The sequence below is a fragment of the Dysidea avara genome, chromosome 2, assembly GCF_963678975.1.
Source record: "Dysidea avara chromosome 2, odDysAvar1.4, whole genome shotgun sequence".
Lineage (NCBI taxonomy): Eukaryota > Metazoa > Porifera > Demospongiae > Dictyoceratida > Dysideidae > Dysidea > Dysidea avara.
The window spans coordinates 24120576-24148018 of NC_089273.1; the positions used below are offsets into that span (position 1 = coordinate 24120576).

At 38.8% G+C, this 27443-nt stretch overlaps 1 protein-coding gene across 2 annotated transcripts; it reads right to left on the bottom strand.

Annotated features, from left to right (window-relative positions):
- Positions 1-451: 451 nt before the first annotated feature.
- Positions 452-27115, bottom strand: LOC136246907 (methylmalonate-semialdehyde/malonate-semialdehyde dehydrogenase [acylating], mitochondrial-like). 2 transcript variants are annotated; one of them, XM_066038499.1, is made up of 18 exons: positions 26965-27115; positions 26796-26913; positions 26623-26673; positions 24731-24808; positions 20802-20963; positions 20590-20668; positions 20264-20387; positions 15548-15578; positions 14580-14792; positions 14142-14198; positions 13457-13516; positions 8744-8873; positions 8103-8200; positions 6539-6622; positions 5580-5654; positions 1724-1828; positions 1238-1336; positions 452-711 (listed from the first exon to the last, which is right to left on the bottom strand). In XM_066038499.1, the coding sequence occupies exons 2-18, from the start codon at positions 26826-26828 to the stop codon at positions 610-612; spliced, it is 1581 nt and encodes a 526-aa protein (XP_065894571.1). In that variant the 5' UTR covers positions 26829-26913; positions 26965-27115; the 3' UTR covers positions 452-609. The 2 variants fall into 2 exon arrangements, with proteins under 2 accessions (XP_065894571.1, XP_065894573.1); XM_066038501.1 differs by having other exon boundaries at positions 26976-27077.
- Between the last annotated feature and the right edge of the window lie 328 nt (positions 27116-27443).

The window sequence follows — 27443 nt, forward strand, 5'->3', positions numbered from 1 at the left end:
AGAAAGGGGGGCACCTTGCTGAAAAAGTTAAAGAGCAAAAAAAAAAAAAGGTCACAGCAATACTAGCTAGTTATCCTTTGCCAAATATAATTATGATGTTATCATGAATGCAATAAAATCCTTATTTATAGCTTCATAGGTAAGCTACACCATCTCATGGACACTGTGACTGCTTTATTAGAGTAATTGACTGCTCTATTAGAGTATCTTGATCTTGTATGCAATTTTTTTGAAGGGGGGGGGAGACATCCGCCACTGTTATCCAGACTTAGTCTTCCTGTATGCAAAAATATTTGATACCGTGCTTTGCTGAATAATCACAAAAGACCATCTCATCTCTATTTGTGCTTCGTTACTTCCATACACATTCTGAATTGTTTATGTATGTGAGCATGTGGGCACAGGGTGCTGAGTGCAATCCTTCTAAACTAAATCATACGTACCTGAGCCATTGAAGGAAGCAAACTTTAGTTGCTCATATATATCAGGAGACATGCACATTTACAACTTCACATTGCCTAATACAACAAAAAATATACAAGGTACAACTAAGTACATAATATTTGTGTTGTCATTTCAGTGCTGTTTCCAGTTAATTTGTCTAGTGGATCACTTCATAGTTGGCATCACCGTAGCTGAAGGCATCTGTCCAGCATCCTCCTTCCTCCATAAGCTAGTAATGGTCTTCAGTTGAGTGTAGAATTGTATACCCTATAGTGATGGACTAATGGTGATAAGATGCATACTGTAATTTGCTTCTTTTTTTTGCAAAGAATTTTCATTTTTTTTTTCAAAAATATTTTTTTCACACGATTTGCATGAATGACTGCTTATTAGAGCATTTCTATCTTTTGTAAAATTTTTGTGTAGATAATTTTAGCACAGAAAATTACTTTACAACGAAAAAAGTAGTGAATTGTGGTAGTAAACGTATGTGTTTGAAGTGAATATCCAGTGAGATTATAGCCACTAAAATAATTATCAAATATAAACCAAATGTAGCTGCAGAACATGTTGTCCTTGGCTTTGAGAGTCATGTCAATGACTAAGAAGTATTATTGCTGGATACCAGTACACTCTTTAGAGCTAACAATCAGTGCAAGCAAATCCTTGAGTTACGTAGTAACCCACAAGTGGACTGTACAATGAACCAAAAGAAGTTGTGGAACCCAAATTCACAAATCATTTGTACACACACACACAGCAGACACACACACAAATGTACACAACACTTAACTGATTTTCCAGCAAAGTTGACGTCACCTCTAAAAGAAGCACGTGATCCAGTGAAGGAGAACATGGGTAGTGGTACTGGTATGGGAACATTGATACCAATCTGTAGGGGGGAAATACATACATACATACATACATACATACATACATACATACATACATACATACTTATGCATACATGTACGTACGTACATATGGAAACTGTACATGTGTACAGTAGGTGCTCGTATGAAGTGCATGGCGAACTACCACACTGTATGAAGTTTGTTTGTCACTGCCTAGGAAGCATTATGTAGCCATACAATAATGTGTGTGTTTCTATATGTATGTAAAGTGTATAAACTGCACGTACATATGTGATTCAGATTGTGCATTGGTAGGCATGCAAGTGTGAAGATATGCATGCACATGTACTCAAGATGAACATTTATACTGTTCACTACTGCACAGAAACACAACTACATACACAACACAACACGAATGAACTCACTTGTCCCACGTCAACCTTATCCTGGTAAGCTCTAGCAGTAGCCCCAGAAGTGGTAAAGATAGCAGTACCATTACCATAAGGATTGTCATTGATCACCTTCACTGCCTGCATGTATGTGTATACACAATGGTGATAACTTCCAATACAACAGCTAAATTATAATGTAATGCCTTCACACCTCAGATCAAAAGGATACATTTGCCATGTATACCTCTTCACAGGGATATGTAATAGTTGTAACAAGGGCATGAGGGTTTTTCCTGCTATGTATGCCTGACTGCCTGAGGGTTTCAGGTCTGAGGACAGAGGGTATACATATCAGGCAAAGCCCGAATGCTCCATGTTACAGCTAATGTGTAACACTTATCAGGCTGATAGCCTGTACAGAGCAACCAATCACCCAAGTGCAGCCACTGGATATTTTATATGCATACCTAAAATTTTCGATTATGGGTCAGCAGCTAGAATGTTCTGGTTACAATGAACAGACATATCCTAGAGATATCATGGAGAATTTCCATTACGTGAGTTTAATGTTATGATTAGTGCTATTGAATCGTTTATGGAAAAAGTATGCAGTTCACTAAAGGCCTAGACAGGTAAGCTTACTTGTAGAGTGGTTACTCAGTGCAGAGTGGTAGCTTCGTGATGGGGCATGTCCATATTCAAAAACATGTGGAAACGATTGGTGAATAAGCTATAGCACTAGTTCTCACCTTAGCCCAACATTTTTCAACTCGTAGGATGGCGAGGATAACAAAATGCTCTCTGTCTGAGTGGCTTTCAAGGAGAAATCCAAGTTATGCATCCTAATCATGTGAGTATTAATCGATCCCCACAATCAATTTCGGTCTATATAATCACTGCCCAGTTGTAGCCCAGCTAGCTGGGCTACATACAAAATGTAGCTTGGGTGGCTCCTTTGATCTGAGGTGTGTAAGTGTTACATTAGTAAATGTACACCGGTGTACACTGAGCGCATCCCAGGTAGGCCTGAGCTTATCATGCTTTTGAAATTGTCTACTATGCGTTTGAGCAATGCTCCAAAATTTCACTACAATTATGCCCCATTTTGCTCCAAATATGCTCATATAAAATTGTGCCTTGGTTGCTCTAGCAGACCCTAATGTATCTGTGAACGTTCTATCAACATGCAGTTACTGCTCTATTAGAGTGTATCAATCTTTAACTAATCTTTCCTCCACAACGTACCTGTAAATCTGATTTTTACTGTGTTTGCACACTATCTCATTTTGCATCATGCAAAATAGGCAGAGTTTCAGCTTCTCTGATAACCAATGCACAGAAATTGTATCTATTAAGCTGGCATTATGCTCAATGCTTTGGCTGCCTATTATGATCCAAATTGCGCTGGCATAACTGGCGCAGGCCTAATCCCAGGAAAGTGGTAGTACATTAAAAGAGTAAGCCCCTTTCATCAAAGCAACCATAGCCTTGATGTGCATGAGGTAGTGGTACACCCTGTTCATTTTATAAAAGCTTAGACTGAAGTGATTATGGGATTAAATTAATGTCCACAAGAAGCACTCAAATGAAGGAATTTCATGACTGATATCCTTGCCATTATATGAGTTTGTAAAGTTAAAGGTGAGAACTAGTCTTATAGTGCACTGACAAGCATTTCAACACGATTTCAAATATGGATGATGCCCACATTACAGACAACACAAATTTTCCACTCTACAATGAAGCTTACCCCTTTAGTATACGTTGTTTACACAATGTTATAGCATTAACACACTTACAAATTCCCCAATATTTACCAAACTCGACTTTTCTTGTGCTGTCCTTAAGACTGATCTGTTCATTATAACAAATGTAGCTGCAACATTACAGACTGCAATAATCACTACTAAAAGTGAAGAAGAGTTTTAATGCTACTCAGCTGTAACCGTGAATGCAAGGTTCACAGCACTACTGGTAGCACACACAGCAATTGCACTATATCATTAATGTGATGGTGAAAGCACTGCACACCACATTTGTCGTGCTGTAGAATTCCTTGCTATAACCTTGAAATCTATTAGTATTGCCCTGTCACTTTGATTAACCATCCAAAATCCTTTTGATTCCCAGCTGGCAGGATTATTTGATGCTATACAGGGATTGATGATCACTGAAGAGATTTGGGTATACAACTTGGCCCACATTGCCTGCATCATGTACAACAGCCTCAAACTACAGACCAAACTACCATTAAAGAAATTATTCAAAGATTACATTGCTTGTGTGCACGTCCTATTTAATGTTCTCATAATCAGGTATGATGTGGCTACAGGTGAATATAAGTATGCAATAAGGCCAGATGGGTACTGAAATTGTTGGATATGTGTACTGTTGAAATTGAATGGGCCAGCATTGCCATCAACAAGACAATCCAAATCATATACTTAGCAATTTTCCTCATTTATTACTACAACATAAGACAAGTATCACAAACAATTCTGTTCCCAGTAAGAAACTGAATGGAATGCTTGTAAAGATCAGAATTGTTATTGCAGCAACTGTTGGCATTTCCCAAAACAAGTGGTTTTTGATTGTGGTCCCTTCACTCAATAATCACATCCCCTATTTTCATCACTCATTCAACAGGTTATCATGTCAGTCATGGTGTCTTACAAGAAGGTGCCCCAACTATGCAAACAGTACATCACCAAAGCAAAGTAAAGTAATGACTTCCTAAGAAACTGTTTGACATTTATTATGTATGTATACTGTACACTGTATATCAAAACTGTATACATTTTATGTAAACATGTATATAGCACAAGTACATATGTATGATCAGGCCTCCAGTAAGTCATGTAGAGCTCAGTAGTGTTGCCAACCAACCTATCAAAGTGGCTACTCCATACTCTTGCACAACAGCCACTGAACAAGTGCTGGTTGTGGTGGTTGGTATTAGGGAATATCCCATGATTCTAATTTACAATGTAGGGTGCATAGCAATCATGTGATTAGCTATTACTTATAATTGATTGAAGAAAAATTTACTCATGACCGGTAAGAAGATTTGCACTATGAAAGGACTTGTTTCTACAAAAACACTATACATATAATCAGGTACAGGATTTGTGGAGTGTTGTACTGTGCACTGCCTGAAAGTGTGTCGTAGTTATAGGTGTCGGAAAGACCCAACTTGCATTATTACTTGGTGAGAGTTGACAGGGTGTGAGTTTACGCCTTTAGTTGTACTCCGGCATATGATGCTGTCTTGAAGGGAAAGAGAGCATTAGTGATAAAGTAGCTACACACATGGTGTGGTATTTAATGACTGTAAAAGTGCATAGGGGTATACTTTAGGCTGGTTTGTACTGTATTGCAGTATGCCAAAAGGCACCAGTTGGGCTGAAGTGAGCGAAAATATCAAGCCTGTAGCCTTAGCAGTTGTCTAGTTATGCTTGTCTCAAGGCATGCATGCATGCATGCATGCAGGCAGGCAGGCAGGCAGGCAGGCAGGCAGGCAGGCAGGCAGGCAGGCAGGCAGGCAGGCAGGCAGGCAGGCAGGCAGGCAGGCAGGCAGGCAGGCAGGCAGGCAGGCAGGCAGGCAGGCAGGCAGGCAGGCAGGCAGGCAGGCAGGCAGGCGGAAAATTATGCTAAAAATCGTAACAAATTATTTGAAGTATTTTGGTAGCTCTGTAGACGCTCAGACTTGAGTTCCTTATACCTCACCAATACTGCCAAGACGCCATGAACGTATTATGAGGATGGTCTTGGAGTGATAACTTTGGCTAGAAAAACTCAAACCTTCATGATTAGTGCTATCATACTTTATGATTACCATAGAAATCCACTAGCACATCCAATACAATACAACAATGTGCAAGTAACTCACATCTTCTAAAGTGTCCACACTAAGACTGACCAATACTGGCCCAAAAATCTCCTCTGTATAACACTTCATTGATGGCTACAAAAGAATGAGTCACAATGTAACATAATGAATACAGATACATGTACAGTGGAACCACAGTCATCTGAACCCACAAAGTTCGGAAAGCTTCTACTAAAGTCTGTATTTCTAGTTCTAAATGCGATTGTACACAACATTATTTCTAGCCAACTACTCTACCAGAACAAATCATGTTATGATGCACGTACACACAGCATGTGTTCATGAACTCAGCAGTAGGGTTGGGAGGTATTTAGGTTTAGTAATTATTTTTCTGATACCAATGTGGTTTACTAAAAATACTGAATACCGAGTTCAATGTTGTAATTCTGTTTTGGTAGTGGCCATACATGAAATCAAGCCCATACAACCATGTTTAAGCTGCGAACAAGCACAAATATGTGTGTACAAGTATTCACAATGCTTTCAAACCTTGGTTGTACATTGTCATGTTTATTCCTTTCAAAAATATCTTTTACTACTCACTGTAAAAATGCCAAAAAATGCCAAAAAATGACAAAAAGCATATGTTGTTTCAGCAGAACTGTTAATTGCTGTTTTAACATTCTAGATGTTTTAACGAAAAGTGACTGCTAGTGTAACAACAATTTTTTACTTTAACAAGAAAATGATGTTACAGCAACAAAAATCCCCGTTGTTATTTTAATAAATGAAGTGTTTGCTGTGTTTTGCAGCAGGGATAACAAGTTTTTTGTTAAAATGAAAAATCCTTTTTTTACAGTGTACTAGCACATTGTGGGGATAAGTGTAAACCGTAACTTAGCCATGTCTTTCTTTAAGGTAAGGTATTTAGTATTACCGAGGTACTTTTCCTAATACCATACTGTTCTTCAGCAATACCACCCACCCCTGCTCAGCAGTGATAGCTACACACACCTCACCTTCACATCATGTAGGATGGTGGGACCAACAAAGTTACCCTTTTCATACCCTGGCACTGTGACATCTCTGCCATCCAGCAACAACTGCAATACAAAAGTGGTAAACAATGTACTATATCTCAATGAATACACACATCTACCTCAGTAGTGTGTCATGAGACCATGAAAGTCAGCATACCAAACTAAGTATAAAAAATGACCTATGCGAGTGATTGGCTATAACTCATGTTTATTGAATTCAGTCCAAATTTTAAACTGTACAAATTTGCCTTTTGGCTTCTATTTAGTAGTACTCATTTCCACTGCAACTGGATAATTTGCTTATGTTAATGACAGTACATCACGTGAAAGAAGAAAACAAAAAAAAAGAAAATTTAGTCAAGTGTGTATATATCAATGGCTGGAGTGATTTTGTTCTTTTGGAATGTGGACAGACATACACAGTAGGTAAAACCAAGAGTTAATAATAACAGAGGAGAATGTCTAACGCCGTATAGTCCTGTAACAGATGATTGCGCAGAAGTTAAATGGCTTCTTTTCCACGTAATGTACAGACTGGCTAGTATATTTTCGCATTTAACCACAAAGGCTATCCCAGACACAAGGACGTGCATTCAACTCGATGTTCAAGTTCACCACGAAGAGCATCGCTCTGTTGCGTAAAGAAATGTGGCTGTTAACCTCAAAGATAACTCTGGGGAAGAGCATCTGAGAAACCAATAAACACTGAATCAAAGGCGGAGTATCGCTTCGAATTTTCACCGCATCGCCATGTTACCCTACCTTTGAGCATTCTTCAATTGAAGGAGCACTGTTCCCTGTACATACAGCTCAGTCTTTAGTTCAGTCTTCGAATATTCTCGAGGATTCATCACGGTGCGGCTAAACTAATTGTGGTAAGGAAACGAACAAATACTAGAAGCCTATACGTTACACGGAAATGAAGCCATTTAACTTCTGTGCAATCATCTATTACAGGCCTATACAGCGTTAGACACTCTCCTCTCTTATTATTAACTCTTGGTAAAATCTTTACTATATTTGGATAAGAGGAGTACATATGTACTAGGTTATGCAGATACATTTGCATGATTTGTTGCTGCTAATACGTCGACCAATGGAATTAATCTGTAGCCATATAGGCTATTTTACATAGAAGGGCTATTTTATGTGATCAAAAGAAATCTGATTCAAATGTAGCAAGCTAAAATGATGATGGAGATACTCCAATAGTACAGTAAATCTAATAAGATATGCAGTAGTGCTGCATTGTTGCAAAATTGTTCTATAAATAACAAATTTCAAACACATATAAATTGAATTCACGAATACATATAAAAGAGCCATGCAAAGAAATGATATCCATGCATTAGGTGGTACAAATTTCAAAATAGCATTTGCAAAGGCAGGGACCAAGAAATGACTACAATAATGATATGGCAATAATGTGTGTATTACTCCAAATTAGATTGGCATTGACATCATTGTAGCAGGTATTTGGTAACTACCACCTTTACTATGCTTAAAGTATAGTAAAAACACCACACACAACAGCTACACTCACACTGGCTCCTTCATTCACTCCAGACTGGATTAGCTCACACACCCTCTTCTTGGCATCAGGTGAAATGAGTGGACCCAAATCAGCTCCTGGTTGATCACCTGTAAAACATAGTGACGAAAAAAAACAACAACAGTATCACACACACAAAGCTTGCATTATGATTAACTTACGTACATCAGTACATACAAATTTACATACATTCTTATACAATGGGATGAAGGCACCAAGAAAGATCACATACAGTACAATTTATTGGCAGATTCCACACCACATTTTGAAGTCAACTTTCTTTTAGAATCCTCTCCATCAAAACTTCAATGATGTATGTACTCTATGTTAAATGCATTTGTTACCAAAGCCACCATCCCCACTGTGTCACAATCAGTTGCATAATTTTTAACACAACAACATTCACATACATACAGTAGCACACACCCATGTCACAATCATGTACACGCTCATGTAGTATGTACTCTCTCTCTCTCACACAGCACACACACAGACGTACACACAAAGGGTGGGAGACAGTAGGTGCTATAATTTAGAGAGCAACACATACACTCTACACAATGGGTGATGATGTACCAGGAGATACCAAAGTTAATGGACAAATCCACAAGTGTTTATCACTTTGTGCTTACCAGCGTTCACTTTCAGCTTCTTAGCCCTCTCAACAAGTTCAGGGATCCACTCCTTTGCCTCACCAACAAATATGGCAGTGGACAATGCCATACAACGTTGACCAGCAGCACCAAAAGCAGCTCCTACCAACTGTGTGTGTACAATGACAATTGTACTGTGACTATCTAAAGATCAATACATACTGCAGAACGAGCCATTACAGCCATATACAAGTGTTACACCACATACATAATACATGTTGCAATCCCAAACAGCAGCTTATATTATTATATGCTAGAGATGCAACAATATATCGCGTATCATATCGTTCTAAGACAATATCGCTGTATCGATACAAAGTCAAACCATATAGAGCAGTTTCAAAACCATGGTAACCAAAAATTACGCAATGGACACACCCAAATCGCCATGTTTTTGTACCAGACTGTTTCATGTTGCAAGTTGAATTCGTCGCTAAATTCATGCCAAGACTTATTAATACTTAAGTAAAAGAGATGCCAGTGATAGAATAAAGCATGTAGGTGAGTTATTACGCATTAAAAGATCCGTACTGCCTCCCAACAGGGTAGTTTCGTAGGAAGGAGAAATGCGTAAAGATGGATTTGGCCAAATTTCGACCTATTCACCGCCCAAAGGTGGTTAAAACTAGGGGAAACCTGCAGTATAGGTCTTTATCCAGCACCACAGCATCGTACAGCCACATCGAGCTATCCCTGAGTTAGCCAGAATCGCTCATGTGCTGGGATTCCAACTTCGTGTGAAAAATCAGACAGCAAAATAAGACCGCTAAAGTTTAACTGATGGTTGATTTTGACAATAAAACTTAACCCTAGCAAAATTCACCACTAAGAGTCTTCTTTTGCTGGCGTTTTATCACAGTTTGGTAGTAGGCCATTACCGGTCTCATGCCTTTCAGGAGCTCTGGCTAACCTTGGGATAGCTGGATGTGGCTGTACGCTGCTGTGGTGCTGGGTAAAGACCTATACTGTAAGTTTCCCCTAGTTTTAACCACCTTTGGGTGGTGAATAGGTCGTAATTTGGCCAAATCCATTTTTACGCATTTCTCTTTCCTTCGAAACTGCCCTGTTGGGAGGCAGTACGTATCTTTTAATGCCTAATAACTCACCTGCACATTTTATTCTATCACTGGCATCTATCTTACTCACGAATTAATAAGTCTTGGCATGGATTTAGCGAGGAATTCAACTTGCAACATCAAGCAATCTGGTACAAAAACATGGCGATTTGGGTGTGGTCCATTGCGTAATTTTTGGTTACCATGGTTTTGAAACTGCTCTATTGATATATCGCGTATCGTGGCTTGTTAACATGGCTGACAATCAAATTATTGTACATTGTGGTTAAACTGAATAGTATGCAATGCTTCTCAAAGAAAAATTACGTCACTTATTTCTCTTTAAAAAAAAAAACAACAACATAAACCATTGCTAATACCTCGTTCACACGAGCACGCTTACCTGGTTCGGCTTGGATTGGTTCGTTAAAAATTGGCGTGTGAACAGGGGAAATACCAAACCGTTCCAAACCAAACTAGCCTGGCTACACAAACCAGGCTACTCGCTTTCGCACGGTTCGGTTTGGTTCGTTCAGTGCTGTATGAACAGCAAACCGTGCCACAAAGAGGGTTCAAGACACCAGCTGTTTCACACGTCCGTGAGTATTCTTCTTTGTTAATGCACTTTGATTTAGCGACTGCCACTCCTGATGGCATACTGGAGCAAAGAGGAGACCTTCAAGCTGATTAGCATATGGAGCGAAGAAAACATACAGGCCCAGTTAGAAGGATGCAAAAGAAAACCATCAAGTTTACACCAAAATATCGCGTGAGCTATCTGCAGCTGGCTACAATCGCACTTATGAACAGTGCCGGGAGAAATTAAAGAAACTTAAGGCAGAACACAAGAAAATCAGTGACAAGAGAAAGCAGACAGGGGAGGGAAGGTATCCTGAATGGGATTACTTCGATGCCATGGACACTGTGCTAGGGCACAAGCCATCTACACATCCTGCTGTAGTGGTTGACACTCTAGAGGATTCCCAAGTGCAAGATACTCAAGATGACGAACAGACGCAACCAGAAATGGGAGCCACTCCTACTAATCTGGATAGTTCCGACAACACTGTTCCCAGTCCAAAAAGCACTGATGTCACTGATGCTAGTGGTGATGTAGCAACCACTTCTCAGGAGCAAACAAAAGGGAGTGATGGAACGGCGATTGAGAAAGCAACAAGCAGAAAACGAAAGAAGGGAAAGGTAGATAAGGCAGGAGAAATGATGGATAAATTTATTGGAATGCAAGAAAAGAGTGATAAGATGTTTATGGAGCTTGAGATGAAGAGAGCCAGGCTGGAAGAGAAACAGATAGAGATGGATGCGCAATTCAGAAGGGAGGAGAGAGAGTTTCAGCTCCAAATGATGAACATGTTGATTCGCAACAGTCGTGGTATGTTGCTACCTGTTGCTCCATCATACCCCATGAATTCTACTTATGGGTATGATGGCTATGATCCAGACGCCACTCAAGATGGCTTGTAGGTGAACATACCAAACAGTAGTGATGACTTTGTTAGGTATCATGATTCATAATGTTTGTACATGCACATGTTGGTGAGTGTTGACAACAAATATATATGTGTATGTGCAACGCTAGTTACTTTGGAAATAACTAACTAGCGCATTTCTTATGATATGTGGTGACCCAGCTGAGGTGTCTCTGGTTGTCGCAGTTGGAGGTTGGTCATACTCACCTTCGCTAACGTGGAGCCAAGCATCATTGAAGTGCAATTACGTGGGGAATATTATCCGTGTTCATGTCATTCCTCTTTAGTACACGGCGCCATCGTGCTTTGAGGCGTCCAAATGCATTTTCAACCACTATTCTGGCTCTGCATATCCTGTAATTATAGTTCCGCTGGTGTGCAGTCAAGTCAGAATTGTGTGCAAATGGTTTCATGAGCCATGACTTCATAGGATATGCAGAATCCCCTATCATGTACAGTGGAACATTCACTCCAGAAATAAGTACTGATTTATTTGGAATTAAGTTTCCATGTGTAATTTTTTGGTATAAATTAGAATGTGCAAAAACTCTAGCATCATGGACGCTTCCAGGCCAGCCTATGCAGATATCCTGAAAGCGATAGTTAGCATCAACAAGTCCCTGAACAATCATTGAATACCAGCCTTTCGGGTTATAATAGTCTGTGTGTTGTTCACTTGGAGCACAAATTGGGATGCGGCACCCATCAACAGTGCCAAAGCATTGTGGTACTCCCCATTTAGTTTTAAAATCATCCACCACACGATCCAAGTCATCACCAGATGGGAACTTTATGTACTCCTTCATAAGCACCTTCACAATAGCTCTGCATGTTTCGTGTACAATTTCACAAACAGTTGATCGACCAATGCCAAACAAATGAGCTATGGTACGATATTCTATTGGAGTAGCCAGACACCACAGACAGACCGCCACTCTCCTTTGTACTGTCAGTGATCTCCGCATAACTGTGTCACTTCTCTCCAACTCTGTTGATAAGCGGTCACAAATATAAAGAAATGTTTCTTTACACATTCCGAAATTTTGTAGCCAGTCTTGGTGAGTAAAACATCTCATTACTACATTATTCCACCATGTGTCAGACCTAGCCATATTATGTATGTAAATTTATATAATTATATATTGTGAACAGTGTTGGTGTACAATCTCTTTGAAACAAAATTACACACTGGGCACACATACAGAAAATAATTATTACTTCTACACACATATCATCAAAAATCAAGTTTCAAGTTGGTGACATTGCATTACTGTAGTACCTTGTAGGAACAACCCAGTACCGTCGTTCCACTGGTGGTGAAGACTGCAGGGTGATAGCGAGTGCTATTAGAGCACTGCGTTTCTTCGCTCGCTTGCGAAGAGCATTGATTCGTCTTCGCGCTTCTTGAAGACGACGACGCCTTGTTTTCATTGCCTGTCGTCTTGCAGACAATGTTCTGAGCCACACAAGGATATAGCAACACAGGAAAGGGTCCATTGTAACGTGACGCACAATGATTTTTGCAAATGTTTTATAATACGCGCTTATAATTTCCAAACTGAACCGAACTATAGTAAGTCGTGTGAACCTGGCGCTTTTTGGGACCGTTCCGAGCCGAGTCGAACCAAACCAAGTAAACATGCTCGTGTGAACACAGTGTTAGACTCCAATTTGTATCGCGCAATATATCGCTGTATTGTGATACACCAGAGGTAATATATCGATACGTCTACACACTGTATCATTGCAACTCTATTACATGCTAAGGTGATACAGCAATAAAATGGAACAGAAAATATACACTGTACAAACATACTGTACGCACATCTATTTGATCATAATGCTACAACATTTAACAATCATTAATTTCCTTGAGTCAGTTAGGAATTATGGATATACCCTGACTGACCTGTTACATATCTGTAAGAGAGATGCTCTGGAAGTGGAAACTAAGAACTGTGTATGCAAGTTACTGTACATATATGTACATTTAAAAGTAAAGCTGTTGAGTTTGTTACATACTGTGTATGCCTCTAGACATTAGTCGCAGACAATCATACAAAATTAATGTCAGAATTGATTTAGTGAAAATAGATAAGACATATATGACATACACTGAAGTAGCATGTGCGGTACTGTACTCAACGCACCTGAGTCAAGGTGTGTTCCTTGTTAGCATCAGGCATTATTACTCCATGATTCTTGGCACCCTACAATGTGATGATATATAACGTATGGTGGAGTAGAGAATGCAGAGTTCTACCAATACCAATCCTGATATCCAGCAGTGCATTCCACTGGCAGAGTTACCAATACCAATACTGGCCATATAAATTATACTCGACTATATCATATTATACAATTTGCTTGCACAAGTGCTACATCACAGAATACATACCTATGGACTAGTTACATACATATACTTATATGCTGTACCCTCTGAGTCAGTTATTTTATATTACGTATGTTTGCCTTTACTAACTGTACTACTAGTAATTAACAGCTTTTTGTGTAGTAGCTGCTCTATTACTGTGTAGTGATTGTTCTATTAGAGAATCTCAGTCTTCTGTAATGAGCTGCTTTATTCAACATATTTTTTTTACAAACAAAGTCTATACGTATGTACACCTGTTATGCTAGAATTATACTCAATGCTGTTTCCAGCCTTTTTATTTATCAGTACCCTGTATAGTATTCATGATTTATGATATTGATAATGGGAGCGAGTGATTGTCAATCAGCTAATATCGATTCCAATTTGATATCAATCCGGTTACCAGAGATATGACACACGAATATACCGCACAGGTGTACACCACACACACATACACTTACCATGTTTGATTGTACTCTCTTCCCATTGGCACATCCTCTCTCATATATGTACTGACCCTACACAATGTACAGAAGTGAGGATACACATAGTAGATAATAAAAGTACAGAACATTGCAGAGGGTAAAGCTCTAAATCAAATACCTTATCTGAACAGACTGGTACATATGACACATACAGTAGGACCTCCATTATGTGACCACCTGTGTGCCTGTTCATTGTAAAAGTGTGTCAGATAAGTGAATTTTCCCATTTGTATACAGATTTCCATTCAAATATTCTAATAGAACATACACTTATACTGTTCGGAAATCAAGGGTTTGGATAATTGAGGTCCTACTAGTAGGAAAACACCATTGAATCAAGTTATAAAGTCTATTGATGACAGCACTATCATGTTCCTAAGTTGTTTCTTTGTGTAGCTCAATTTACGTACGTACCACATGGTCTGATCCAACAAATGATATGGCTCTAATAGATGGATGATCACAGATGAAGTCCACAGATTCCTTCTGACCATGAATAACATTCACCACTCCATCAGGAACACCAGCCTCTTGTGCCATCTTCACCAACATCATGGTGGCACCTGGATCTCTCTCAGATGGTTTGAGAACAAATGTGTTGCCACACACAAGAGCCATTGGGAACATCTAAGGGTAAGAAAAACATGAACTGTATAAAGCAAAAGAAAAATCTATAGTGAAAAATGTATCACCATACAAGCCTAGCATACTTGGCAAAGTAAGGTACATAAGCTTGCTAACTCCAATTATATCAACACAAAGTTACTATCATTCATCACTTGGGAAAAGCTGATTAGTCACCATAACGACATACACTTACTTGCTGTAGTAAAGTAAAAAAAAAAGGAAAATGGTAGTTTTTGTGATGCCACATTCCTTGTATCATTCATCGTATTAATCGTGGCTTGAATCGCGTGAGCTACAGATTTGCCATGGAATAGCAAAGCAGCCCTTTGTTTGTAACAAATACAGTAGACCAACTGGCAGAAAGTTTTGGGTATGTAAAAACAATCTTTAATTATTTCCATGGAAGTTTTCTGGTCCCTATACCTTTGTCATCAGTTCAGCTCATACATGAGTATCAGTTACAGTGTCTTGCTCACAACAGCAGCTCTGTACATGAAACTTACATATAGGCAAATGCAGCTTCAAGTGCAGTGTACTATATATGTAGCACTCTTAGCACCACTTAGTCCACAATCACTCTTTTTCCTAGTACACTCTAAGAAATAGACTCAGGGATCGTTTAAATGCTAGGTCCAAAATCACATTATACGTACCTCTAAAAATAAATTCCAGGGGGATAAATATGGTAAATCAAAACTACATATGATCTCAGGGCAAGCATGGTTCAGATAGACACAGTAACACACAACACTTACCCATAATGGGATCAACGCTGGAAAGTTAAACCTGCAGCAAAGAAGACATTATGCACTACAAAATGATCAGTTTTGTACATTTAATACTATGAAGGTAATAAATCACTAAGGTGCATTGGTACCTTGAGCATAAAAGATGAAATTGTTAAGGGAAGGACGTAACTATTTTGGCTTAGTGTGGTGCCCCCCCCCCGTGAGACTAATTGGGCTGCCGTTCATGAGCACTCCCAGATAAGCTGCGTCATTGTGATATTGAGCAACTGCTATGCATGATATGAAAGCAACTTTCGTAGCAATGTTGTGACTTGCCATGCAACACTCGCCCATATGGAACCAACTGAAAAAGAAATCAAGGGTACGTGCAACCCTCCCAAAGATAAAGACAGTACTAGTGTTGGCAGCTTTGTACAAAGGGTGGAGCAACAGCTACTTTTCCACTGATCTCCAGTTTCATTTTTTCCCCAGTGATTTTCATTGGTAGCTACTAGTTGTTGTGCAATTGCTTTTTAGCTGTTAAGTTAACTACTGCTTACACTATGGAGGATAGCATCCCTGGTGATGTTCCTGTTACCACAGAATCCACAGATACAGCTTCTACCATGAAGGGTAGCAAAATAGCTCCTCAATATTTCATCAAATGCAAGAATAACAACTCCAAGAAATGGGATGGCAAGATTTTAAGCATAGATGAGGAGATCCAGTTATATTATGAAATAGATACAAGCCAAAAGAGTACCTGTCTAGGTCAACTGTAAAAGACTATACATGTAATACTACTATTATCTATGGGGTGATATTTTACTAGTTTCGCATGGCTACCAGGAATTCAAGAGCCTAAAATGCTTTTTTTCTAATAAAAATTCCTACCCTGATTTAGCACATTAAAATTTTATACACAGACATACAACACATTGTTACTAAAAATTGAGTGATTTGTAGATTTTGAGGTGGATCCTAATGACATAAAAAGGCTAATCTAACAACAAGGAGTTATGCTGCAGCATAAAAGGAAATACGATAAACATCCTTTCAACTACATTCCAGCAAATTCAGCGGCCAAACAACACTACTACTACTTCAGGAAGTTGCAACAACCAGTACTACGGTCACTACTCCTGTATTCCAGCAGCCAGTTACTATGACCAGTACTCAATAACAGACCCACCTGCAGTTACCACCTCCAGTACTGCATACCAACAGATGGTTACTGCTGGCACTATTTCCATCTTCCAACAGGCAGTTACCGTGACCATCACTTCTCAACACCAACAGTTACTGGTACAGAACTGGTACTATTCCTGTCTTCCGGTAGCCAGTGGATGTTACTACTAATTATTTCATCCAGACTCCAAGCCTAAGTGAGCAAATTAGTTCTATACACTGAAGAACTCACTGATAATGTGGAATTTCTGTTGTCAGAATCAGTAGGAGAGAATAGGACCATGCCAGCAGTACCTTTACCAATTCCTCCTCTTCAAAGATCATTTCTGCAACCCATACACTCAAGGTCAAGGTGTAGAGAAGACTTGAGCAACATTCCCTTGTAAACCATAGCACAAACTGTTGAAGTGGTAGAACGCCTGACTAGTGTGTAGGAGGTGGTGGGTTAGAATTCATGTGTTGGCAATTGTTGTTTTTTTCTGTTCTAAACAGCACCTTTTTGTGCACACCTTTTTAAAACTCAACTATTAGCTGACAAATTTTCAACTAGAGTAGGGACCATAGCACATTGATAAAAGGTACTGAAACAAGCTGGAGTAGTGCACGATATTAAATCACAATAAAACAATACAAAGTGTTATATCCCTACTGTGCTCAAGACACCGTGCACTACACCAGCTTGTTTCAGTACTTTATCTATGTGCTATGGTCCCTACTCTAGTCGAAAATTCCGATTTTTTTTCTGTGTAGTTGTTTGTTAACTTATTTTGTAAATAATTATCATAACTGGTGAACCCACACATACTGCATCTGAAATGGCGCTGTACACCCCAATTATCATCTGAAAAGTTACTTTTCGTTGTCAGCTATGTTCAACCTATTACTCAACATTTCGAATCAGGAACTGTTTGAAAAGCACCTCTGCAATCCACGCATACAAAAGGAAAGAAATGGTGCCACACGCTCCAGTTATATCAGTTATAGCCTGAAATGTGAAGCATCCATTATGCTTCGTTGTCGACTACGTTCAACCCGTTACACAGCAGCACGAATCAAGAACTGTTGGAAAAGTACTTCTGCAAATAAAATAGCCACTATGAAAAATACGGATGATTTCCATTATGAAGGGAAATCATCACTAACTACCACCAAATCAACACTTTTGCTGTCAACAAAGATGAATGGTACACAAAGAAGGACACTGGTAAGTCCATGAAGAATACATTGTACATACTGCAGTATGCCAAAAGGCACCTGTTGGGCCAAAGCGACGTCGAACAGTGAAAATTCCAGTCCATAGTCTTAGCCATTATCGAGTTACGCTTGTCTGAAGGCATCAGTCAGTTACTCAGTCAGTAATCACAGAAAATTCCATTAAAATTAATATTAAAAAATAAATAAATAAATTCCGTAGCAACTTGTTGAAAGCATTATGTGTTGATCTGAAAGCTTGTTTGGGCTTAGTTTTACCTAACCAATACCACCTCATCGTCATATGGCTGGATTTTGGGTGATGTTACTTCGTGAGCCACACCTACTCCTTTGTGGTCCCTACTATACAGCACTATCGTACTGTATGATAGTATCTTCACATGAAAAGCGTGTATCAATACAGGATTTTAGCAAAATCAATGCCCATCATCTGGCAATTGGAGTGTTGTGTAGTAAATCAATATGTCCTTTTGTTTTTATAAGGCGATGAAGGCACTGGTGAAGGGAAGGATCATTGAAAAGTTGCGCTACATTCCTGTTAAGAACCAAAGACAAAACAGTGGTGATTTGTGCACCTCCCTTAACCCAATCTGATCAAAATCAACCTGGGTTTAATCCCAGCCTAGGTCATAGCTTTTTTTCTAGGTTTTGGGACCACCTTTTTATTTTATCTGTTCCATGTTTCTTTCTTTTTTTTCTTTAATTTTTTTTATTTTTATCCACAAACTTTTATGCTCACAGTTTTTCAGCACTGGTGACAAACAACTTTGGTGTTTTGCATTATTAATTTTAGTATACTTGCAGGATGGCATAACCCATTTTTAAAAAGTAACCACCATGAATACTCAACTACATAGCTACAAGGTGTTTAATGCTTGGTCGGGGGTTATTCAGTGGACTGGACTACTGGACTGGAACACTGGACTGGACTACTGGACTGACATATTTTTGGTTTTTGCACATTCTATATGGTTGGATTTACGGAGTCTTGCTAGTAAGCACCCTTAGGGCACCTGCAGCCCACTTCTAAATGCTGAAGATGAACAGTGGAATACGTGAAAACTGTCTCTTAATATTTTCGCTGCTGTTTATTATGCCACTATACAACACTTATTCCTTACCCTGGTGTGTAGTAATTGAATGTGACAGCAATAGTTAACCAGCAATCAACTAGCCAGTAGACAATATCTTTCAAGATATCCTTAGAGCAAGCTTGAGGAGCAAGCTAGTCTCGCCAGTATGGCCAGACCTCTAGACTTGTCTCTAGTTCAGTGCAGGGGCTTACCAATTAGAGATTTTTCAGTATGGGCACTTATAATCGTTAACTGATAAGCCCCTGCACTGAGACAGAAGTCTGGCAGCGAGACTAGCTTGCTCGCTCCTCAAGCTTGCTCTAAGGATGTAACTCAAAGGATACCGTCTACTGGCTAGTTGATTGCTGATTAACTATTGCTGTCACAATCAATTCCCTGCACTGCTTGCAGCATTACTATACACCAGGGTAAGAAATAAGTGTTGTATAGTGGCATAATGAACAGTAGCGAAATTATCAAGATAAGAGACAGTTTTCGCATATTCCATTGTTCGTCTTCAGCATTTAGAAGTGGGCTGCAGGTGCCCTAAGGGTACTTACTGGAAAGACTCCATAAATCCAACCATAGAATGTGCAAAAATCAAAAATATGTCAGTCCAGTAGTCCAGTAGTCCAGTCCACTGAATAGTAACCCCCATGCTTGGTCTCTGTTTCTGGCATTAAAACATTTAATGTGAATACAGTCCTGCACGTAGGGCAGGTATCAATGCTAGTATCTACTAAAATAAAGTTTTGTTATAATACAACATGACAATTGAGAAATTGACATAGTAAAGCTATTTCCTTAGTAATACCAAGAATAGTTCGTATCTTTGAGGGAATTATAGATGTTCCTCTATACTGCGTAATCCTCCAAAAAACATGTTTGCCATTTCTTCGCTTCATCCAGGACAATGATCCCAAACATAGTCCTGGGCAGCTCAGTAGTTCTACAGTAATTCTCACACATCATGCTGGCCAATTTTATCATGGTGGGTGATTACAAGTTTGCTTTACACATATTTGCCATCAAATTTAGACATTTTGAGTCATGCCTGTCTTAAGGATAAATTCTTTAATAATCTCCTATAAAGACCTCTTGCAGGAATGTTAAGTAGAGAAATACACTGTATTGGTAGAACCAACAATGATGAGTGATTTTTAAGTATCGTGAAATATTCAGTGTTGTAAATAGTGGGTTTAATATTGATTGTAATACTAAGTAGGCAGTATCGCTCATTCCTAACACACATACACACACACACACTTACGGAGTAACACCAGAACACACTCCCAATGGAACACGGTAAGTATATGTGTCCATGTCCTGACTAACTCCTCCCAACGTCTCTCCCAACTGAAGTGTTGTGATAGAACAAGCATGCTCTACAACCTCTGTGTGTACAAGAGGGACTATACAAGTATGTACTTTTATTTTTCTAGTAACACACTATCATCCTCTACATTTTATTGCTACTAAAACTAATCCCACAATAATAAGCTATGCTGTAACTTGAAATTTTATAATGAAATTATTGTTGTAGGTGCATATGTCGAAAATGCAAAATCAATCATGATACTACATATAAACACTCACGTAGTCCACGGGTGACATCTCCTACAGCATCTGCCAATATTTTTCCTTGTTCCCTTGTGATTGACTGAGCTAGCTCATCCTATAAAACACACACATCATATCTGCATTGCAGGGCTACATTTCTACATGTAGGTTTTCTATTCCACACAAACACACACACACACACACACACACACACACACACACACACACATGTACATACACCAATGCACCATGTTATCTCTTATCAGATGCTGCAGGTTAAACATCACTCGTTGCCTGCTCATCACTGACGTGTTACTCCAAGCAGGGAAGGCATCCTCAGCCGCCTTCACAGCACTATTCATCTCTTCCCGCGTACTGCATGGAACCCTACTGATCACTTCATTGGTAGCCTGCATAGTGGGGGAATACTCATATGTACATACATACACACAGTACTGTACATTAAATTGCCACTAACACATATATTGTACTGTATGTATATGTAATAGTTGTAACACGGGCATACATATCAGGCAAAGCCTGAATTCCCCGTGTTACAGCTAATATGTAACACTTACTAGGCTGATAGCCTTATCAATCACCCAAGCCAATACGAGTGCAGCCACTGGATGTATTATATATGCATACCTAAAATTTTCAATTATGGGTCAGCAGCTAGTACGTTCTAGTTAGGTTTAGTTATGATAAACATACATATCCTAGAGATATCACAGAGAATTTCCGTTACGTGAGTTTAATGTTTTAATGAGTGCTATTGAATCGTTTATGGAAAAACTACATAGTTCACTAAAGGCCTAGACAGGTAAGCTTGCTTGTAGAGTGGTTACTTCGTACAGAGTGGTAGCTTCGTGATGGGGGTGTGTCCGTATTCAAAAACATACGGAAACGGTTGATGAATAAGCTATAGCACTAGTTTTCACCTTAGCCCAATGTTTTTTAACTCGTACGATGGCAAGGATAACAAAACGATCTCCGTCTGAGTGGTTTTCATAGCAAAATCCAAGTCATGCATCCTAATCACGTGAGTGTTGATCGATCCCCACAATCGATTTCAACATCAAGTCTATATAATCACTTGTAGCCCGGTCTACATTTTGTATGAAGCCCATCTAGCTGGGCTACATACGTAATGTAGCCCGGGTGGCACCTTTGATCTGAGGTGTGAAAGTGTTACATATGTATATATGTATACCTGTTTGTACTACTGTAGTGAAAGATAATCATAGTGTAATGTAAAAGAATAGGGAATTTGTGAGCCCAGTGTCTATTAATTAAGACCAGGGTGTATATCCACCTAGTATTTAATGGGAGCAGTACTTATTAAAATATGTAGTGTATACAGTACATACTGTATGGCAAGTATTTCAGGTAAGAAATGTTTTTATGCAGCTTGGATTCAACTTTGGAATCTACATTCATAACAGTCAACCACGAGGTGAGTCTGCCAAGCACAAGGAAAAACAGTGATACTGTCAAATTTGTGTCAGTAGTGTGTGGTGCAGTCAAGTAAGCTGGCACACCATACCTTGAGCATAAAAAAGTTCACGCATCCGTAGCTCTGTGATCCATTATCAAATTGGAATCATTTTTATAGTACAAACGCCCTCCACCTTAGCACTGCACATACCAAATTTGAACTAGGTTGCCCATGCAATTGTAAAAATATGAAGTTTCACAGTTCAGCTAAATTTCTTCTTTTTTTCTTTCTTCATTTAGGGGGCTCTGGGGGCTTAAAATATTCTTTTCACCCATTTTACAAAAACCATTACAAACTGCAAACGCGTATCTCAGTTTTCTAGAACTTTAACAATGTAGAGGCAAAACCACATACCAAGTTTGGTGCAAATGAGAGGAATAGTCATAGAGCTACAGTGCATTACAAAAAGGCCAACTTTTTGGCATACCAACATGCCTACAGGGTAAACCACTAACTTAAAAATTAGCAAGCATATATCAAGGCTCAAACCTTTTGAGGTTTAAAAGAAGTCACAGTGACAATTATAGAGCTATTGTACAAGTAAAAATCAACCTAGTGTACAAGTTGATGTTGTGATACTTCTAAAAACCAGGTGCCATGTAGCTAGCTAACTCATCTGGAATTAACCAATAGGTTTTTTGGTGGTGCAATAATACATAAGTAATTTTTTTTGCAATTCTCGGATTTCATAATTCATGAAGTTTTCGTAATTCTTCAATTATGTTGCCATGCACTACTAAGGAAGTGTTTGTTAAACAAACCACTTTTAACAACATACTAGACACAGAAGTATCTTCTAAACTGTTTTATTGTGTTTTTCCCACAAATTCTCTTGACAAAGCCTCAGAACTTCTCTTCATTTTTGTTTGCGTACATAGGGGATACACCCCCTTCCCAAATCAGAGGGATAGGTTTGTTCTGGTAGTCTACAAGGCTAGCACTGCTGTTTCTCCATTTGTAAAACCCAAAGGGAAAGTAATTCACAAAGTCTGAGGAAAGTCACCACACCCATGTTTCAGACCGCCAAAAAGAAACCACCTCAGAGCAAAGTTTACCTGTGCGGATGTTTAGTATAGCCTTCATTTTGCCTTTATTTCTTACATAAAGCTGTTTTTACCATTTAACGATGTTGCTCACGTGGGTGCGTACAGACAAACATATAGGTACACACACACACACACACACACACACACACACACACACACACACACACACACACTTTTACAAAAAAAAAGTGGACGCACGCCTGGTTTAAAAACTGCAGGGTCAAAATATTCTAATAGAACAGTAACCAAAAGTTTAAAAAGTGCACAGAAAATGTAAAAAAAAGTATAATCTTTTCCAGGGCTTAATCCAGGGACCTCCACACCTAACTGCCAAACCCTTTCCACTGAACCATTGTGGTCACCTGATCAAATCACTGCCTTATATTTCTTGTTCATTTGTGACAGTTTATAACTTAATAGATCAATCAATGGAAAGTCTATATTCTTCTAGAACTTTCTATGTGTGTTACATTAGAGGAAAAAAAGTACCTCCTTTTGGCCACACAGTCTGGCAACTAATTAGTTCAAGGACATCAAATGAAACCAAACACCAGACCAACACAGGAAGTCACAATATATGAGGAGTATGAATTTGGCCAATACATCAAGATGAATCACACTGGAATAAACACACAGTACTGCACTAGCTGAATGAATGGGAAGCTAGCACACATGCTTGTTTGCCAGTAAAATTAAGTTAACCAATACTATTATGGTGCTGCACCACTATATCACTAAAATAATGATGTGAAGCAGTACAATGGCTGGAATGATTGGCATAGATGCACACCTCTCGCTACCAATGAATAAACTAGTTAGCAATGAATAAACTAGTTAGCAACGAATTAACCAAACATCAAGGCAGTAAAATCGTTCCTTGCAGCAGCCAATGTTAGCCTTGCCTTCTTGTTCCTTCTGTGTTACAAAAGGGCACCTTTGATTTGTCATGCCCCATAGTACAAATTAGTTAGAATACACCCTTTCAGTTTGTATCTGATTTGTAAAAAATCTGATTTGTAAACAACTCCACCCTCAGGCCTATGGCCCTTGGGTATATTGTTTACAAATCAGATACAAACCTCATGGGTGTGTTACAACTACTACTTGTCTACACTCTAGATCTTCTACCAACTCAACTGTTTTAATTCATAGCTTTCGGCTGAAAATCTATAAACTATTTAGCCTGGCTTTAATTTTGACAAATACAGTACTAGCCTCCTGTGGTCATAAAGATTTTTTTTAAAAAGAGACTACTTCAGTATAAAAATACTGCTTTTCGGCAGTGCCCTCAATACATACATACATACATACATACATACATACATACGTACGTACAATAATTAAATAGACTACATCTACCTACACATATACAATTAGTACAATGACTGATACAGGGTTTTGAATTGCTGAAGTTTCCTTGTTGCAAATAAGAGGATTTTAAATATTTTATACAATAAAGCATTTAACACCAGCTGCATAAAACAATTATTACAATGCATGTCCATGAAAAGCAATTTAATAACTTCATAAAAGTATCACTAAGCAGTCGTCAGATTCATCTATAGCCCTGCATAACAATATTCTTACATACACATGCTAGTACTGCATATACAACTACAGTCCCATTTCTTACCGGGTTGTGCAGATCAATCCAGGTGTCTGTCTTGGACTCCACAAACTTTCCATTGATAAACATCTTGGTAGTGTCCGGCTAGTAACAGTATGAATCAACACCAAATTGTTTCAGTCATAAGCAATGGTACTTGTATATACAGTGGGCTGTTCTACTTCTCAACGGAACAATGATTTATAATGCATTATTGTTACTGGGTACTTGACAATTTGTATAGGTAATCCAGGGCTCTGCCCAGAAATTCCTGAGTGGTGGCCTAAAGTTAACATGAACTGATATGCTGTGTGTTATATTAGGGTATATTGCACATGTATTAGTGATATATGTAAGAATTGTACTGGTCGGATTTAAGAGGGTACTGGTCGGTTTTTAGAGGTACTGGTCACTTTGAACCACTGCCGACCAATGTGGGCAGAACCCTGGTAATCACACACATTTGAGTACAATTAGGGAATAATTGTATGAGTAACAGTCAAAATTACACGAGGCGAAGCCGAGTGCAATTTTGGCTGTTACGAGTACAATTATTCCATAATTGCACTCAAATGCGTGTGATTGCCTACTAATCACATAGTGACCACCCTTCATGGTTTGTAGTACACATCTATCCAGTTCTATGTGGCCATTAACTTCCACCAGGTGAATGCATCATCCTTCTTTGTATCACATTATTTGTTGTTGCACTTAAAAGGCTTCACATGTCAGTAATTCTGGTTGGCTACTCAAAATGTCTACATATGTTGTACTTAAAAGGCTTCTATTTTGATCAGCTATTTATATCACTTTCTTGTTGCACTTAAAAGGCTTCTGTTATTTTGCTATTTCATTGGCTATTTTACAGTGCAATTACAGAAACTAGGCCATGCGATTTGAGATTAATTGCACTCCTACTATTGGGACTAATGTATGGCAAACTAAATCACTATGTGATTAATGAGGTAAATCTTAACAACGTAGATGTGATATGATATGATAGTTGTGATATGGAAGAACTGAAATATATGAGTAGCCGACTGCACTAGCTGTTACATAACAAGTCCAGTACGTTGGTGAACAACCCAGCTACACTGTTACAGGCTACCATGAATCTGGAAATGATTTGTAAGAGCAACCCTTTTATAATGGGGTGATTTGTACTAATAATCTGTTTGTCACAGATTTCTGCTCATCATGAGAACTACCAGTCCATCAGAACAAAACAAATACAACTTAATTGTATGATGATTGAGACTATTTAAATAAATTATTATGTGTGACCATGACAATTACTCTAAGCCATACATCGGTAATTAGTGCATACATAAGGGTACATGAGAGGAGATGGATTCCATTAAAAAATATTATTTCTTTACATAACTTGGCCATGTACAGTGTAGTCTGCTTATTTTTGGGAACAAATTATTAACAGTTGGTATTTGGAATTGTTAATATGGCTACAAGCTCTAGGATTGGTCATGTGTCACTTATAGTTTCAAAGAATGGAGCTACAGTACCTAGATCCCATTGGTATATATTATGCTGGTTACGTATATGCGACTGGGTCTGGGAAAACCAGTCTTGTTGCCCATGACAACAGATTTGATTTATTTGGCTGGCTGTGGATTGTGGAGCGTGTGTGCCTGGTTTTCTGAAATTGTTTTCGTAAAAGTGTCTGTGTGTTAAGTGGTTTGTTTAACAAGCGTGGCATAGCAACGTAAATGTATTACGAAAGTTTAATGAATTATGAAATCTGAAATTACAATAAATTAATTAATTGATGCTTTAATGCAAAACCAAAACATTAGATAGAAATAATAACATAATTAGATTACAGGGACACATATATTATCTATGATCACATATAGCCTAGCCTTTAGTACTGAAATGTGTGTACAAATACATAATCAACTTACCAATGATGAAGTGAAACATCTTGCGTACTGGCGGCAGAAACATGACAACTTCTAAATGTATATTTTAAAAAAAAGATTAAGTCTTTTGCTATTAAACATCAACTTCGACATCAACAAACAACAGCACCAGCAAATTTAATGGTGATTATTAAATATACCTACAAACATCTCACCTGAACGGATCTAGAAGATTTCCAACCCAACATCCGGTCCAGTAAGCCAATCCGGCCTTCGAGCAGCAGTTAATTCTTTTGAAGGCGCCCGGCCACTGAGTCCCACTCAGAAAGGTGCCTGTAAATTTATTAGTAAGCGCTCTCTTAAAGCAGACCTCTCAACTCTCACGATTTAGTCACGATTTCAGTTCTGATATCACGACCGTTTGCTGATCTTACGGTTTCTAACGATTTTCAATAAAATTTCCTAAGGCACGCTTAACTCGACGCTAAATCTCCTGATTTAAGCCTAGTCTTGTCCCTAGCCACCCACGCGCTTGACCTTCGCGTGATCGAGCGTGTGGGCGGCTGGGGACGAGACTAATTAAGCCCCAAACGTCTTGTAGCAGGTATCACGTGGTCAGTGAATAGAATAGGTCAGATACCTTACCAACCGCAGTTAACTTAAGGCGTTGGTGTGTTCAATCTGATGTTTAGTGTACATTGTGACTCAACTCGTCCTATATAGCTACCACAGCTCACATCCTAGGAGGCTGTCCTGTTGCCTTACCGCAACAGAGATATACATACTGTCACAATCAAGTTCTTCACCTTCTGGCCTCTAAACTCAAAGAAATGTTTAGTGACAATCCATCTATCCATGTTTTT

What these genes read in the sequence shown, in the direction of transcription:
- LOC136246907 (XM_066038499.1), bottom strand. Translation starts at nt 26,828, where the DNA reads ATGTTGGGTTGGAAATCTTCTAGATCCGTTCAG. An exon ending in GATGTTTCACTTCATCATTG is followed by an intron (nt 24,809 to 26,622) that starts GTAAGTTGATTA and finishes TACTGTTACTAG; the next exon opens with CCGGACACTACCAAGATGTT. An exon ending in AGGAACACACCTTGACTCAG is followed by an intron (nt 8,874 to 13,456) that starts GTGCGTTGAGTA and finishes GTACACACACAG; the next exon opens with TTGGTAGGAGCTGCTTTTGG.